This window comes from Vombatus ursinus, unplaced genomic scaffold (assembly GCF_900497805.2).
Source record: "Vombatus ursinus unplaced genomic scaffold, bare-nosed wombat genome assembly UNPS02010769.1, whole genome shotgun sequence".
Classification (NCBI taxonomy): Eukaryota; Metazoa; Chordata; class Mammalia; order Diprotodontia; family Vombatidae; genus Vombatus; species Vombatus ursinus.
In genome coordinates this window covers 3,573,527-3,588,612 of record NW_020950547.1, presented here as the reverse complement: position 1 = coordinate 3,588,612, position 15,086 = coordinate 3,573,527, and the positions used below count along the sequence as shown (strand labels likewise).

Here is a 15,086-nt window from a genome sequence, read left to right as displayed (position 1 = left end):
TTTAGCTGCTGCAGGGGAAGTAGCAGAGCCCTTCTTGGCTGGGGGCCCTTTAGGAGACTGAGGAGAGACAGGGGCCTCCAAAGGTGAGGAATCAGAAGTGACTTTGGGGGACAGAGAAGTAGCAGAGCCCTTCTTGGCTGGGGGTCCTTTAGGAACTTGAGGAGAGACAGTGGCCTCCAAAGGAGAGGTAGTTATAGCTGGAGTGGGGGCCCCTTTGGGAGATGAAGGAACAACTGGTGGAGTACTGGGGGCCTCTTTGGAGGATGGAGAAGGCATAGCTGGACCAGGGGCCTCTTTGGGGGCTGGAGACATAACTGGTATAGTGGGGGCCCCTTTGGGGGATGGTGGGACTGCAGCTGACAGGACAGTGGGGACTTCTTTGGGGGCTGGAGGCATTGCAACTGGGACCTCTTTGGGGGCTGGAGACATAACTGGTGGAGTGAGGGCTTTTTTGGGGGATGGTGGCATTGCAGCTGGTGGAGTAGTGGGGGCCCTGTTGAGGGAAAGTGGAGCTGCAGCTGTTGGAGAAGTGGGGGCTCCTTTGGTGGTTGGAGAAGGCACAGCTGGAGTAGTGGGGGCCTCTTTAGGGGCTGAAGGAGGCAGAGCTGGTGAAGTAGTGGAGGCCCTTTTGGAGGATGGTGGAGTAGGGCCCCCTTTGTGGGGTGGAGTCACAAGTGGGGATGTAGGTGACCCTTTAGGACATGGAGTGGCTGAGGCCAGATCAAAAGCAAGGGGGGATCTGTTAGGAATGACAGTGGCTTCTAAAGGAGAGGTGGCTACTCCTGGGGAATCAGAAGTCTCTTTGGGGGATGCAGTTGTAGTATCAGGCAAAACAGATGCAACTGGTGCACTTTGGGGAGTAATAGAAGCTGGAGTTAACGAAGCAGGGATTGTAGCAGAGCTTGCCTCATCTGGGAGCACTTCTGGAATTTGGGGAGTGACAGAAGCCCCCAAAGGAGAAATAGCTACAGTTGAGGGAATATGGGGACTTTCAGGAGACATAGGACCCTTTTCAGCCCCATGGCCTTTAGGAGATGCAGAAGAGAGAGCAAACTCCAGAGGGGAGAGAGTTGCAGCTGGAGTACTGGTGATTTCTTTGGGAGCTACAGGGGAAGGAATGAGTGGAGTAGCAGGATTTTTCTTTGTTGGGCAGTCCATCTGAGCTGCAGAGAAAAGGAGCCCCTGAGGAGAGGAGGGTACAGCTGGGGTGGTGGGGGAGCCTTTGAGGGCTAGACTAACAGAGCTGGGGGGGCTATCAGGGACTATGAGAGGAGAGGCTAAAGGAGAGGAAGTAGAAAGATCTATTTTGGTTTTTGGGACTTTTGAAGTGCCGGAGACCTCTACAGTAGAATTGTCTGCATTTGTGGTTGGAGAAGTTAGTATTGTCAGAGAGGGGACTACAGCAGGAACAGGGGATTGCACAAGATCTTTTTTTGCCGGAGTGGTTCCTGGAGATGGAGAACCTGGTGAGGACTTCGAAGAACAAGTTGAGGGATTTTGGGGAGCCACATGGTCCAAAGGTAAGGTAATAGGTACTTTCTTGGTTGGAGAATCTGTTTGGATTGGAGAAGAGACTCCAAAAGGAGACACAGGGACAACCTGAGAATCTTTGAGATCTCTCAGAGGTGGAGAGACAGGGGTCTTAAGAGAAGGGGCCGAAACCTGGACAACAGAAGGATCCTTGGGAACTACAGGGGACAGGGGTAAGGCTGTGGGGAGAACAGCATGATCCTTCTTGGGCTTGGAGTCTGCTGAATCTGAAGGAATAAAAGGGCTACCCAGTGGACAGCTGCCTCCCTCAAGAGAAATGGGTACAGTAGCAGTTACAGTAGGGGGAGCCAGTACGGCAACTTGTGTGGTTGCTACAACTGGAGTAGGGGTTCCTTTTAGGGATGGACTCCCAAGGGGAGGAGCTTTGGGTCCTAAAGATAGAACAGGTGGAGACAAAGGGTAAGTAGGGGTAAGTGGTGGAGAAGTGGCAACAAATGGTGGTCCAGAAGACGATTTAGAGACTATGATTATGTCAGAGGGATCTTTCTGAACAGGTGGCATCAGTAAGGAAAATGGGCTCCCTACAGGTGAACTGGACACAACAGGAGAAACTAGAGGGTCTTTTGGGAATAAAGTTACTGGGGATCCTAGGGTTGTAGAGGAGGTTGAAGGCCCTGGGGAAGAGATACCTAGAGGAATGGTGACTGGAGCAGGGCTTTTAGGTTTTAAGAAATTATCAGAGCCTATCTGAGCTGCAGCTCCTGAGTTGGGAGAAACAATATGTTCGGCATGTGAGAGAGGAGGTCCTAGAAGAGGAGTGAAGGCAGCAGAAGGGGCTTTTGGAGCCATGGTTATTGGAGAAGGGGTGGCCATGGGAGCAGTCTGGATTGAAATAGGTAAGGTAGGGTCTGTCTGGAGAATGGTGTTTGACTCAGAGGCTAGAGGAATTCCAAGATGTGGTGGGAGAGCAGTGACTACATCTGGAGGGGTGGAAGTGCCTTTCAGGTCAGCAGATTCCTGAGGGGTAACTGTGGCAGAGGTGGAAGCCACTTGCGGGATTGGAGACCTAGCATTAGCAGGAGTCAGCAGAGATGTGATTGCCCCAGGTGTAGTTGGGTTCACTGGATTGGGTGAAGCATCCAAGCTCTTCTGAGCAGAGGAGGGGGCCAGGGCCACCAGAGACAAAGGAGCTGAAGAGGAAGGGGCACCTTTCAGAGCCGGGGAAATCATAGGGGAAGCCAGAGCAAGGGCAGCTGGGGAGATGGGAGGTCCTATAAGATCTGGGAGAAAGGTTGGTGTAGCCATGGGGGAAGATGGTGGCAAAGTATAAGTGTCTGGAGCTTGGGGAGGACCAGCCCCTAAAGGCAGGGTTGCCAAAGGGGATGCTTGGGAAAAGGGTGCTACAGAAGGAAGAGAGAATGGGGAGGGTGGGTCAGGTGTAGTCAAAGGACAAAGGGGCTGGGGAATGGTAGAAAAAGAAGAGAGGGGAGGAGGGGGGAGGGGAGGAACAGGTCCAGGCTGTGCCAAAGCAGTGCTAAAAGACACAGGGGGCATAGCTGGAAGGAAGAGAGAATAAAAGGGGGAGGGGAAAGGAAAAAACAAAGGTGAGTTATCCAATCCCATTCAGTGAAACATGCCTCACAGAAAATACTTTTTGTTTTACTTGAATATGAAAGTCACATCACATGAAAGCTCATTTAGAAGGGAGCAACACATGTCACCAACTAACTTTCTCTAAACACAGAGCACCACAGGGGTTTCCCATAAGGATTTTGCCAAGTTCCTACAACAGAAATATTAAGTCTCAGGGGAAGGAAAAGCACCTAAAAAGTGGTTTTTACAAAGGAAGTGTGGCATGTTGGGACCCTAAAGTTCTGATGGCCTCTATTCCCCATTTCTAAGGGACCCTTCACAAAAAAAGCCCCCTTTCCTACCTGCACATTCTTTCATACTGCCTAACCAAGGATCATAACTAACAAAAACATGTTCATGTACCCGCTACTGTTGATAAGACGAACGAGCAAGAAACAGTTTAGTATAAATCCAAGGACACCACCAGATCAGAACCACCCTCTGACCCATCACAAGGCATAGATCCCCTTGAGTCAGCAAAACAGAAGTGTAAAATCCTTTCTACTCCCATTTCAATACAGAGCAGTGTGACATTACTGAAAGAACACTGGAATGGGAGCCTTGGGTTCTAATTGACTAGCACCATACGATCCTGGAAAAATAACTTTAGTTTTTTTTTGGTCAGTATCTTCCTTTGCAGAACACAAAAAAGTTGGACTATATAATCCTTTATGGCCCTCTTCCATCTTTAGAATTCTGTACTTACAGGCAAATGTGCTGGAAAGGGGGAAAAGAAAAGATATATGCCCTCATTTGGCAATGTTAGCTCTTCAGAGGTATGAAGAGTAATCAGACATTCCAGGGGTTTAATCTTAGTCATAAGGGTGTAGGCTTAACTTGTCCAACCAGGCAGACTTCAGTTTGGAACTAGGACAGGATACAGAAAAGTGGTGGGAGGGCTCGAAAGATTTAGAGTGGAAAGGGAACTCTGTATCACCTAAATAATCACTTGATGCTCTCCAGCCTTGAAATAAGGAAAGGAAGGTTAACATCAGGGACAAAGTAAGGCTCAGTCAAGGGGTTCCTCTGAATACTGGACTGGCATGAGTATTCATAGGGAAGTATAAAACTGGATTAACAAGTGATAATCAGTTTATCCTATATATATATACACACACACAGACACACACACACACATATATATATATATATTCAACTCAACCCCAAAGTTCCTGTACAAAAATAGGATGTTTTAACCAGTCCTCTCTCGAAAACCTGCAGTTCAAAGCTTATAGGCTTATAATTGAGATATGTGCACATCCAATAGGAATACAAGACAGAAACCCCACACAAGAAAATGCCCAACTCTTGCTTTAGCTTGAAATCTGACCAGTAATACTGTCTCTGGATACCTGGGTTATTCACTTCAGTGATTTTGCCTGCACTGTTTAGTCATGCAAAGTCACAGTTCACAGGTTATTGGCACCCCTCAACATTGAAAACCTATTGTTCCAACTTAAGTCTCTTCACATTAGAATTAAGGCTGGTCAAGAACAATAACAACTGGGACAGAAAATCCTGTCCATGGGCAAGAAAACTAGAAGTCAGTTTTCTCTCTTAATGAATGGGAGTCAGAATAACTAAAAATTTGAGGAACACTGAACTTGACAGCTCAGATTTCAGAAGTGCCTTGGACTCCATCATATGCTTCTATAGTGACATTTAAAGGCCAGTAGAAAATTATATTAGACTGATTCTTCTGAGAAACACTGAAATCATTTTATCTTCTCATAAGTCTTCCCTGTCCCGTTCCAACCAAAGACCCTGCTTTTCTTCCCTGGCATGGTGGCAGCTGCATTTAATCCCCTTCAGCTGTTGAAAGTCAAACTGGAGGAGAGGGAGAATTTTACCATACGCCCAAAGAGCTCATTGTGTAAGCCACTATTGGCTAGAGGACGATATGACCATTTTTTAACCAAAAAAGAGGCTCGTTTTAAATCAAGGAATGTGAAATAGAGGTAATAAGTTGCAGGCATGAGAAGCAGGATGCACTTCACTCAGCCTAATCACAAACCACTCATTCCAATTTCTTTAGCCTTCACCTCCCATACAGCAACACACCTGTCTTTACAGACTGAAAAGTAAAGAAAAAAGCAACTTTATTGGGCTCATTAGATATCAGGACCCAAAGTTTCATTAGGTAACATCTGCAGAAAATGTTGCTGCAACACAATAAAAACCGATTCACAGCACTAATCCCGGGACACATCATCCCAAATGAGAACTCCAAGGCCCACTAGGGCTCTCTCACCATTTGTGAGCATCTAATCCAGACATGTGACGCAAGGCACAATGCCAAATGACATCTAAAACCTTGATGCAACTTCCTGGCTGGAGCTTCACCCAAGCTCCGGGTCTCTTCAGCCGGTCTGTGTGTCGGCCACTTCCAGCAGGGGGAGAATCTCTGGAACCTGTTCAATTTCCTTGTGGGGGAGGGGTCACAACAGCTCCTTTTCGGAAATAGATGTACCCACAGAAATAGTCCCATGGGGGAACTGAGAACTTTAATAATAAAAGTGATGCTCAAGAACTACCCTAACTCCAACTAGATCTATCAAAAAGTCAGGCTACATCAGACGGCCCTGTTGCCCCCTCCACCCGCACCCCCCCCTTGTCACTTGATCCCCTAAGACTGTTCAGTCAACCAACCTTATAGTGAATCGACCGGGGGGGGGGGGAACCTACCTGTCTCAGCCTGGGGCTGTGGCAACTCTTGCTCTGTGGCTGGGACGGTTTCTGTCGCTTCGCCGGGCATTTCTGCGGGGAAAGGAGACCTCGAGTTACCAGGGAACCCCTCCCTCGGCTGCCCCCGCAGCCCGCCGATTCCCAATCGGGGCCAGCATCGACCGAGCGCGAGGTCCGGGCCCCAAAGCGGCCCCCAAGGATCGGGGGCAACCCGCGACTCCCGTCAACGTCTCAGGGGCTCCGGCCTGCCCGCCGACCCACAGGTCCGCGGCCGCTCCGTGACCCGCCCGGGCGCGGGTCCCCTGCTCCCACCGCGCCTCAACGGCCGCGCAGCACACGCCATGGGGGCGGGGGCGGCTCCCGCTCCGAAGCCTCTTCTCCCCCTCCCACACCCCTCCCCCCGGCCGTACGAAGGCCTTGCAGACCCCATTTTGTCCGGGGGCCCCAGGCTAGCCCCCCTCCCGCAGTCCCCCGCGTCCCGAGGGACTCCGCCGAGCTCCCGGATCTCCTTAGCTCCGTCCCCGGTGGCAGAGGGGGAGGCCTGGCACTCGGGGGAGGCGGATGGCGGCGGATAGAAAGCGGCGGGAGAGTCGGCACTTACTGTGAGAGGAACACGGATCCAAGATGGCTGCAGAAAGAGATCTGGAGTGAGCGTGACCGGCCCCTGCTGCGGAGGAAGCTAAGCGTGAGAAGGGGCGGAGCCAGCTTGTGCGCTTCCGGTTCAGCAGCGTCTAGCTGGGTAGCCGCCTGACCAGGGAGTGGCTTCTAGCGGGGGCTGTCATTCTGTCCCTTGGTCCATGCAAATTTATTAAGAGCCTGCCATGTGCCTGGCGCTGTGCTAAACCCTGGTGATATAAAAGGAGGGGTCATAGACAGGGTCTCGCAGTCTAATGGTGGCCACAACATGCAAACACAACTATGTACAAACAAGTCACACTTAAAATAAGTTGGACATAACAGGGAAAGCATTGGAATTAAGAGGGATTGGAAAAGGTTCCTTGGAAGGTGGGATTTTAGCTAGGACTTGCAAGAAGCCAGGGAGATCAGTTGTCCAAGTAGAGGAGGGAGAGCACTGCAGGGATGGGGGACAACCAGAGAAAATGTCGGAAGTCTGCGAGATGGAGTTTCCTAATCAAGGAACAACCATAGAGTAGAAGGGGAGTGTGTGGGGGTGGGGAAGTGGGGGGGCGGTGTAAGGTATAATAAGACTGGAAAGGAACGAGGGGGCTCGGTCATGAAGGGCTTTGAATATGAAACAGAGCATTTTGTGTTTGCTTCTGCAGGCAATAGGAAACCACTGGAGTATACTGGAGTAGGGGCTGTATGTGTGTGTGACATGATCAGTCCTGCACTTTAGGAAAATCACTTTAGTGTCTGAATGGAGGATGGAATGGAGTAGGGAGAGACTTGAGGCAGGCAAATCCACTAGCAGGCTATTGCAATAGTACAAGGAGTTAGGTGATGAGAACCTGGTGGAAAGTGGTAGCAGTGTCAGAAGAGGAGAGATGTGGCAAAGGTGAAATCGACAATCCTTGGTAACAGATTGGATAGAGGGGGTTAGAGATAGTGAGGAGTTGAGGATGATTCTTAGGTTTCCAGCTTGGTAGTGCCCTTGCCCATAATAAGGAAATTTGAAAGGGAGAAAAGTTGGGAAAAAAGATAAGTTCAGTTGCAGACATGTTGAGTTTAAGATGTTTACTGGACATCCTGTTCAAGATATCTCATGGGCAACTGGAGATGTGAGACTGTGAAGACAGGTTAGTGCTAGAGAAGTAGATTTGAAAATCATCAACATAGAGATAATTAAATCCATAGAAGCTGATAAGATCACCAAGTTAAATAATATAGAGGTAGAAAAAAATAGGGGCCAAGCCTTGAGGGACACACTCATAGTTAGAGGGTGTGACCAGGATGAAGGAGACTGAGGAGCAGTCAGATAGCTAGAAGAACTGGTACAAAGTAGCATCATGAAAACCTAGAGAGAACTTATCAAATAGAAGAGAGTGGTCCGTAGTATTAAAGGCTGCAAAAAGGTCAATAAGGATGGGGATTGAGAAAAGGCCATTAGATTGGACAACTAAGAGATTGTTAGTAAGTAGTTTGGGAGAGAGCAGTTTCAGTTGAATGATGAGTTAGGAAGGTTGGAAATAGATAATAGAATGAGAGGAAAGGAAGTGGAGACACTGACTGTAGACAGCCTTAACAAGGAATTTAGTCCCAAAAGGGAGGAAAGCAAGAGGACGGTGGTTGATAGGCACGGCTAGATCAAGAGAGGGTTTTTTGATGATGAGAGAGATATGGACATGTTATGGATGTGTTTGTAGGCAGTAGAGAAGAAGCCAACAGACAGGGAGAGACTGAAGAAAAGTGAGAGAGTGGGCATGCAATGACAGAAGGAGTCATCTGCTGGAGAAGACAGGATGAAATGGGATCACTTGTGTATGCAAAAGGGCTTGTCCTGGCAAGCAGAAAGGTTCCCTCTTCATGTGAGATAGGGATGAGGGAGGAGATAGGGGCACAAAGAATTTGAGTAATATGACATGAGGAACAGAGGAGGAGGGAGCAGTTTTTTTTTTTTTTGCAGTGAAATATGAGGGGAGAGGCGGAGCTCTGGAAGATGTGAAGAAGGGATGAGAGTTTTGGGAAAGCCTCTGTGGTGAATGGGAATGGTGAGTCAATTAGGAAAGTTTAAATGGATTGCTTCACACAGTGAGAACCCAGTTGAGGTTACATAAATTTGTAGTTAATCTGGTTAGCAAGGTTACTGATAGCTTGGCTTGTGAGTTTAAGAGGGCAGCTCTTTGATAAGGCTGCCAATCGCTACTCCTCTTTAAATAAGCAGACTTTCTGCCTACTGCAGTCCCTTGTACTCTCTCACTTTCCCTTGGTTTCTGGAAATAGTAAGAATTGTAGAGAAGTCTAGTCTTGACCCTATCTCCCTTGATGAACAGAAACAATATTCTTTCTTCCCTAACCTAGAAAGATGGCAGTCTCCACCCTGAAATGCTGCTGCTGCTTCTTTTTTTTTTGGTTAGGCAATGGGGTTAAGTGACTTGCCCAGGGTCACACAGCTAGTAAGTGTTATGTGTCTGAGGCCGGATTTGAACTCAGGTCCACTTCAATCTAGGGCCGGTGCTCTATCCATTATGCCATCTAGCTGCCCCCCTGTAATGCTTCTTAATGACTGAGTGTTATGTTCCAGTGGCATATTTGCTAGGTAGAATTTATATGACTTTAAGGTTTGCAAAACTTTATTATATCTTCATAGGTGAGGAGATTGAGAGATAAAGTCACTTGCCCTAGGGTCACACAGCTAGTAAGAATCTGAGGCAAGATTTGAACTCAGCCTTCCTAACATCAAATCCACTACACCACCCATTAGCCACAATTTTTGATGCTCTTGTATGCTATAGAGGCCTCAAATGTTAAGGAAACAAGTCTTAATTCCCTTTTATATACAAATTTATATTACTGGAAAAAAAAAGCAGATATGTGGATAACCTTACCCTGATAGATGGCAGGGACTGTTTCTATCTTTGTATTATACCCAGTACTTTCTTAGCGAGATGTTAAACCATATCATGATTGCTAAATGTTTGTTGAATAAATGAATCCTCTATAAATGTGGGTATTCCTCCTCTTGGTGTGGAAAGCAACAAGTCTATCTCCTCCCACTCCCCTTCTCCAAACACACCCGCTCCCCCTGCCTGTTTGAAGCCAAGCCTGACTCAGGCCAGGATTTTGGAATAAAATGAGACACTAGATAACGATGAAGCTACATCTAGCACCTTAGAGCCTTAGTGCCCTGGACCAATTAAGTCTTGAGGACAGTTTCATTGCCTTTTTGGGAAAAAGACTAATCTATGTGACCTTCCATTTTTACTGCCATGAGTCCCAACCAGATGTTGCTCCTATTATACTGGTCCATCTGTATGCTGTAATCCAGTTAATATGAAGTATTTTGCATTCTCTTTGTTTTTGCTGTGTGAATGGTTAGACAGATATCTTTTGATCAATTATAGTCTCATTAAAGTGACTTTGTGTTCCTAGGGCCTGTGACATTGCAAGGTAACTTTTAATCTCGCCACTCAACTGAATCTGCTTTCTCATAAGAACAAGAGCCATTCCCCAATGATGTCTTCATAGGATAAGAATAGACAGTTTTAAATGAAATTACAAATCACTTTCATGAAGTAGTTTAAGTATTAGTCTCATTCTATACAGAGGCTCAGGGAAGTTAAGTAATTTATGGTCATGGTCACACAGTTTACAAGCAGCTGAGATGAAAAAAAAAAATCCAGGATTTCTGATTCCAAATCTATGACTCTTTCCACCATGCCAGATTCCAGTTTACTTTCTCTAATCATACAGCAGCAATGTAAGGTAGATCCTAAACTAGAGTAATGGTAACTAATTTGGGATTAATGATTTATTTATTCACAAAGTAGACTAATCCACAGGAGGATGAGTTAACTCTCGTTGAAATGGAAGAGATCTTAGACAACATATGGTCTCCTAGAGGGGTGCCTATATCAATGAAAGTATAGACCCTCAAAATAGTCTCCTAACACCATATGGAATACTGTCCCATTCTTCAGGTAAGTAAACAAAGACCCAGGGAAATTAAGTTTGTTTTAGTTAACACAGAGTGATATGAAATTGGAGTGAAAAGAGCCAGTGCTCCTAATAGTCCACAAGTCACAAGTTATCCAGAGCCCAGAAAGGGTTTCCATAGTTTGAATTATTTTGAATTAGAGAAAATGAAATAAAAATAATACTTGTGAAGCTTGCCAAGATCTTTTCAGGGCAACTCATCCACCTTTGGTGTTTACCTGATTCACCAAATTCTCACCTGTGGCTCCAAGAAACTGTAACATGCATGGTGGCCACACTTGGGTAAACTGTCTCAGTTTGTGCTAAACCAGGTTGAGGGTAACCGACAAATCTCAAACTTGTTGGTGAGTGAGGGAGCTATCTACCCCAAGCATGTGAAGACGTCCCATTGCTGAATGGGCAAATGAGAACAATTTGTTCCAATGACTGTGAAGGCTGCTGAAGCAGAGGCTGGAGAGCCCTTAAAGCTTGGTCAGAAATTGAAAACTCCATGGTCATCCACTGCATCTCAGGCTATCACCAGTTGCCTTGACTTTTGTCCTGCCACTGAACTTTGATGACTCAGGAAAAGAGAGAGGCTGACAACCTGATGCAACTCTACCTAACTTAAATCCAATTCACAGGCAAGTCAAGACATCACCCCGTGATATCATTGGTCCTTTTTGAAAATGAAGGACAATCAACAACAACTTGCAAACAGAGAACAATGTTTACTTTCATGCCCATATTTTTATTACATTAGCAGCATGCTTTTATGTTAATTAAGGCTATTTTGTATTTTATTTATTGGAAAAATGAAAATTTGTCCTCAGTTTAGAGGGGAAAAAAGATCATTCTATGGAAAAGAGACTAATATACCTCTCAGGCTTGTATAATCATAGGTGAGAAATTTTCGTGTAGTTTTATATTCACCAGTATTTATTTTTGTGTGCAGTCTAATTTTTTAAGTACATCCTTTTCCATTTGACCAATTCTACTTTTTAAGGAGTCGGGTTTTTTTTCAGTGATTTTTTTGTACATCTTTTTCCATTTTTTGTGCTTCTTTTACCAAGTTGTTGACTCTTTTTTCATGATTCTTTTGCATCACTCTCATTTCTTTTCCCAATATTTCGTCTACCTCTCTTATTTTATTTTTAAAATCCTTTTTGAGTTCTTCCTCTAGTAAAAATCTTTTTCACATTTTTCTTTGAAGCTTTGCATATAGCCATTTTGATATTGTTGTCCTCTTCTGAATTTGTGTTTTGATCTTCCCTGTCACCATAATAACTTTCTATGGTCATATTCTTTTTTTGTTGCTCATTTTCCCAGCCTATTTCTTGACTCCCAACTTTATGTTAAAGTTGGGCTCTGCTCCTGGGGTGGAGGGGGCACTGCCCCAAGCTGCAGGTTTTTTGTGCTGCTGTTTTCAGAGCTAGTTCTGGGAGCCTCTAAGTTTTCATTTCTTCCAAAGTGGTATGATCTAAGAAGAGGTGTAGTCACTGCTCTCTTGGCATGTGTTATGGTCTATGAATGACCTGAAGCATTCTTTTCTACTCTGGAACTCTAACCAGTGTCCTTATTCCCTTGTGGCTTTGAGCTCTAGTGTACTAGTGTTTCTTTTTGACCTGGGACTGTACCTGTGCCAGCGTCCCACATCCCTGTATGGGCAAAGCAACAGATTTCTGTACCTAGTGCCAGCAAAGGGTCCCCTGTAATCTCCTTCTGACTAGTTGTCCCACCCTCCCTTACTGTCTAAGGGCTGAGAGCTCTGGATGTTACCATCACCCATTTAGTCACCTCCAGGCCTGTAGCTAGCTTGCTGGGGCACTGCCTGTGCAGGACTGCACTCTACTCTCCCCCCAGTGAGACAGACCTTTCCTGTCAACCTTCTAAGTTGTCTTGGGCTGGCACATTATTTCACCTTGTCTTTTTGCTGGTTCTGCTGCTCCAGAATTTGTTGTGAGGCATTATTTTAAAGTTGTTTGGAGGGGAATTTGGGAGAGCTCAGGTGAGTCCCTGCTTTTACTCTGCCATCTTGGCTCTGCCCCTTTGTGTGTAGTCTAAACCAGAGGTTCCCAAACTAATTTGCCCTACTGCTACCTTTAAAAAAAATTACTCAGCAACCCCTTTGGGTTAAGTTAGGTTAACCCTTATTTTTATTCAATGCCTCCTAATTGTACCCAAGGCTACTACCGCGCCCCTGGATCATTCCAGTGCCCCCCAGGGGGCAGTACTGCCCACTTTTGGAACTTATGAAAACCATGAACCGACAAAAATTCACATTATTTTTTCAAGAGTCCAGTGCATTTTAATTTCTCCTCATGTCACAATATAATGCATTGACCTTCCTGCTATAGTGATCCACAATGTCTCTGGCAAAAGTGATCCTTAGGCCAAAAAATATATTTAAGGGTATATAATGTATTGTTGTTCAGTCACATCCAGCTCTTTGTAACCCTGTGGACCATAGCATGCCAAGCCCTTTTATCCTCCACTATCTTTTGAAGTCTATCCAAATTCATGTTCACTGCTTCCATGACACTATCTATCCCATCTGCTATCCTCTTCTTTTGCCTTCAATCTTTCCCAACATTAGAGTCTTTTCCAATGAATCCTGTTGTCTTATTTTGAGGCCAAAGTATTTAAGCTTCAGCTTCAGTATCTGAACTTCCAGTGAATGGTCTGAATTAATTTAAGTATTGACTGATTTGATCTCCTTTATGTCCAAGGGACTGTCAAAAATATTTTCCAGAACCATGGGATATCTGTAAGGGGTCATAGTCACCCAGATTCCTACCTCGAAGCTGCCAAGTAACTGTTTTCTTTGAGAACATAGTTGATGGGAAAGAATATCAAGAGATTCTTTCTTATAGCAAAGAACTCTCTAATGAAAAAGAAATATCTATGGCCTGTCATTTTTGTATAGTGAGGCTCATTTATGATGAATTTTAAATTCTTACTCTGGAGATGAGGATAATTGCTAACTCTCTAACTAAATATCTAAGCTTTCAATGAAACTATGGTAGGAGTAACATTAGCAGGGACTAAAGTCTCCACCATATAGGCTGATCTATTTTTTCTCCAAAAATGTAGTGAAATTGTCCTTGAGACTTCACTGGTCCAGTGAACTCAGGCTCCAGCTGTTGTGACAGGACTTCCTGTTGGCCTAAATACCAAACAGAGCCCATGAGGAATCAGGAGTCTCTCCCTTAGGCTTAACCAATGTGCTTATACGACCAGCACAGAGGCAGGGGAATCCTTGCTTGCCCAAATCAATGTTCTGTTCTTGCTGAATCAATCCTTTCCATACTATGGTTAAGTAAATTTCCCATTATTAACTATTAGATGTCTATGAGTGTCTCATTTTGTTCCAGTTCTGAACCTGAATCACCAGATTGGTCTGAGGCAGGCCTAGCTTACAATGGGAGCCATTTTATCTAAAATTTTTTTATCTTTTAATTTTCAGAGAGGGAAAAGGCCATAGGTTGCTTCCTTTCCCCCTCTCCCATAAATCAAAACCCATCAAAATCATTTCTCATTCTTTTTTTCTTTTGATTCAGTCTCTAATGATGAGAAAGCCTTTCATCTCAACAAGGCAGCCCCTTCTATCTGTCCCTTTTATTCCATCCCTTCCAAGACCTTGCCCTTTGGATTATCTACTAACTCCCCCCCACCCCCATCTTTAATCTCTGTTGGCTCTTTCTTTGCTATCTAAAGACATAACCAGGTTTTCTCCATAATTAAGCATTTTTTCTTTTACCCTATCATCCTCTCAAACTCCCATACCACAATTTGCTCAGCTATTCCCCAACTGATGAGCACCCATTTTGTTTTCAGTTCTTTGCTAAAACAAAAAATTCTGCTGTAAATCCTTTTTGTACATACGAGGTCTTTTCCTGTCTTTGATCTCTTCAGGGTGTATGCCCGATGAAAACACAGATTTTCTGAGTATAGTTCAAATTATTTTCCAGAATGGTTAGACCAATTCACAGCTGTTTTAACAGTGCATTAGTATGCTTGTATTCCCATAGCTCCTGTATAATTTTGCAGATCTAAACAGTAAAATCTTTCTTGTTCTTTGTATATAGAAATGTTTTTTTTATTGATGATTAAGTTCACAATAAAAAAGAAAAAATTAAAAAATGTGAGATGATCATTTAGACTATACAAAATATAATATATGAATGCAATGGAATATAGTGTCAGAAGAAATGAAAAATATGAAGAATTCAGAAACTTGGGAAGACTTGTGTGAACTGATATAGAATGAAATAAACCAAACTAAAAGAACAATTGAAAAACCACAATATGTAAAGGAAAACAATATAGAAGGGCACTAGAGCTTTTGACCAATGCAGTGAGTGACCAATCTCAACTTTATAGGAGTAAGGTGAAAAATGCCCCTTTTCTGTTGCCAGAGAGGTGGGATACTCTTGGTGCCAAATGAGGCATGCTTTTTTAAGACATGACTTTTGTTTTCCAAACTTCTTTGTTATGGAAAACATTACTTGGAAGTGGCGCTGATATAAAAGATTAAAAAAAAAAAGCATCAAAAAAACTTTTAAAAAGGGAAACTACTGTCTTCAAAGTTATCAATGGTCACTTAATGGACAAATCCAATGATTTCATCCTTTTACCTTTTCTAGTATTTGACATATCTTCCACCTGTATACTATCTCTTTCCA

General features: G+C 44.5%; 2 protein-coding genes across 3 annotated transcripts in view; both read right to left on the bottom strand.

The window, feature by feature from the left end:
* The window catches only part of LOC114037939 (nascent polypeptide-associated complex subunit alpha, muscle-specific form-like), an 8,070-nt gene extending 2,268 nt beyond the window's left edge, over nucleotides 1-5,802 (bottom strand). Inside the window, exon 1 of one of the 2 annotated variants that reach the window (XM_027854959.1) lies at nucleotides 31-5,802. In XM_027854959.1, coding sequence (XP_027710760.1) covers nucleotides 31-3,114 — 3,084 coding nt within the window. In that variant the 5' untranslated portion in view covers nucleotides 3,115-5,802. The remainder of the gene's footprint in view (nucleotides 1-30) is intronic. The other variant, XM_027854960.1, reaches the window with a different exon arrangement.
* LOC114037940 (nascent polypeptide-associated complex subunit alpha) overlaps nucleotides 1-6,513 on the bottom strand; it is an 11,708-nt gene extending 5,195 nt beyond the window's left edge. Inside the window, exons 1-2 of the mRNA XM_027854961.1 lie at nucleotides 6,410-6,513; nucleotides 5,809-5,880 (exon numbers count right to left, since the gene is read on the bottom strand). Coding sequence (XP_027710762.1) covers nucleotides 5,809-5,878 — 70 coding nt within the window. The 5' untranslated portion in view covers nucleotides 5,879-5,880; nucleotides 6,410-6,513. The remainder of the gene's footprint in view (nucleotides 1-5,808; nucleotides 5,881-6,409) is intronic.
* Between the last annotated feature and the right edge of the window lie 8,573 nt (nucleotides 6,514-15,086).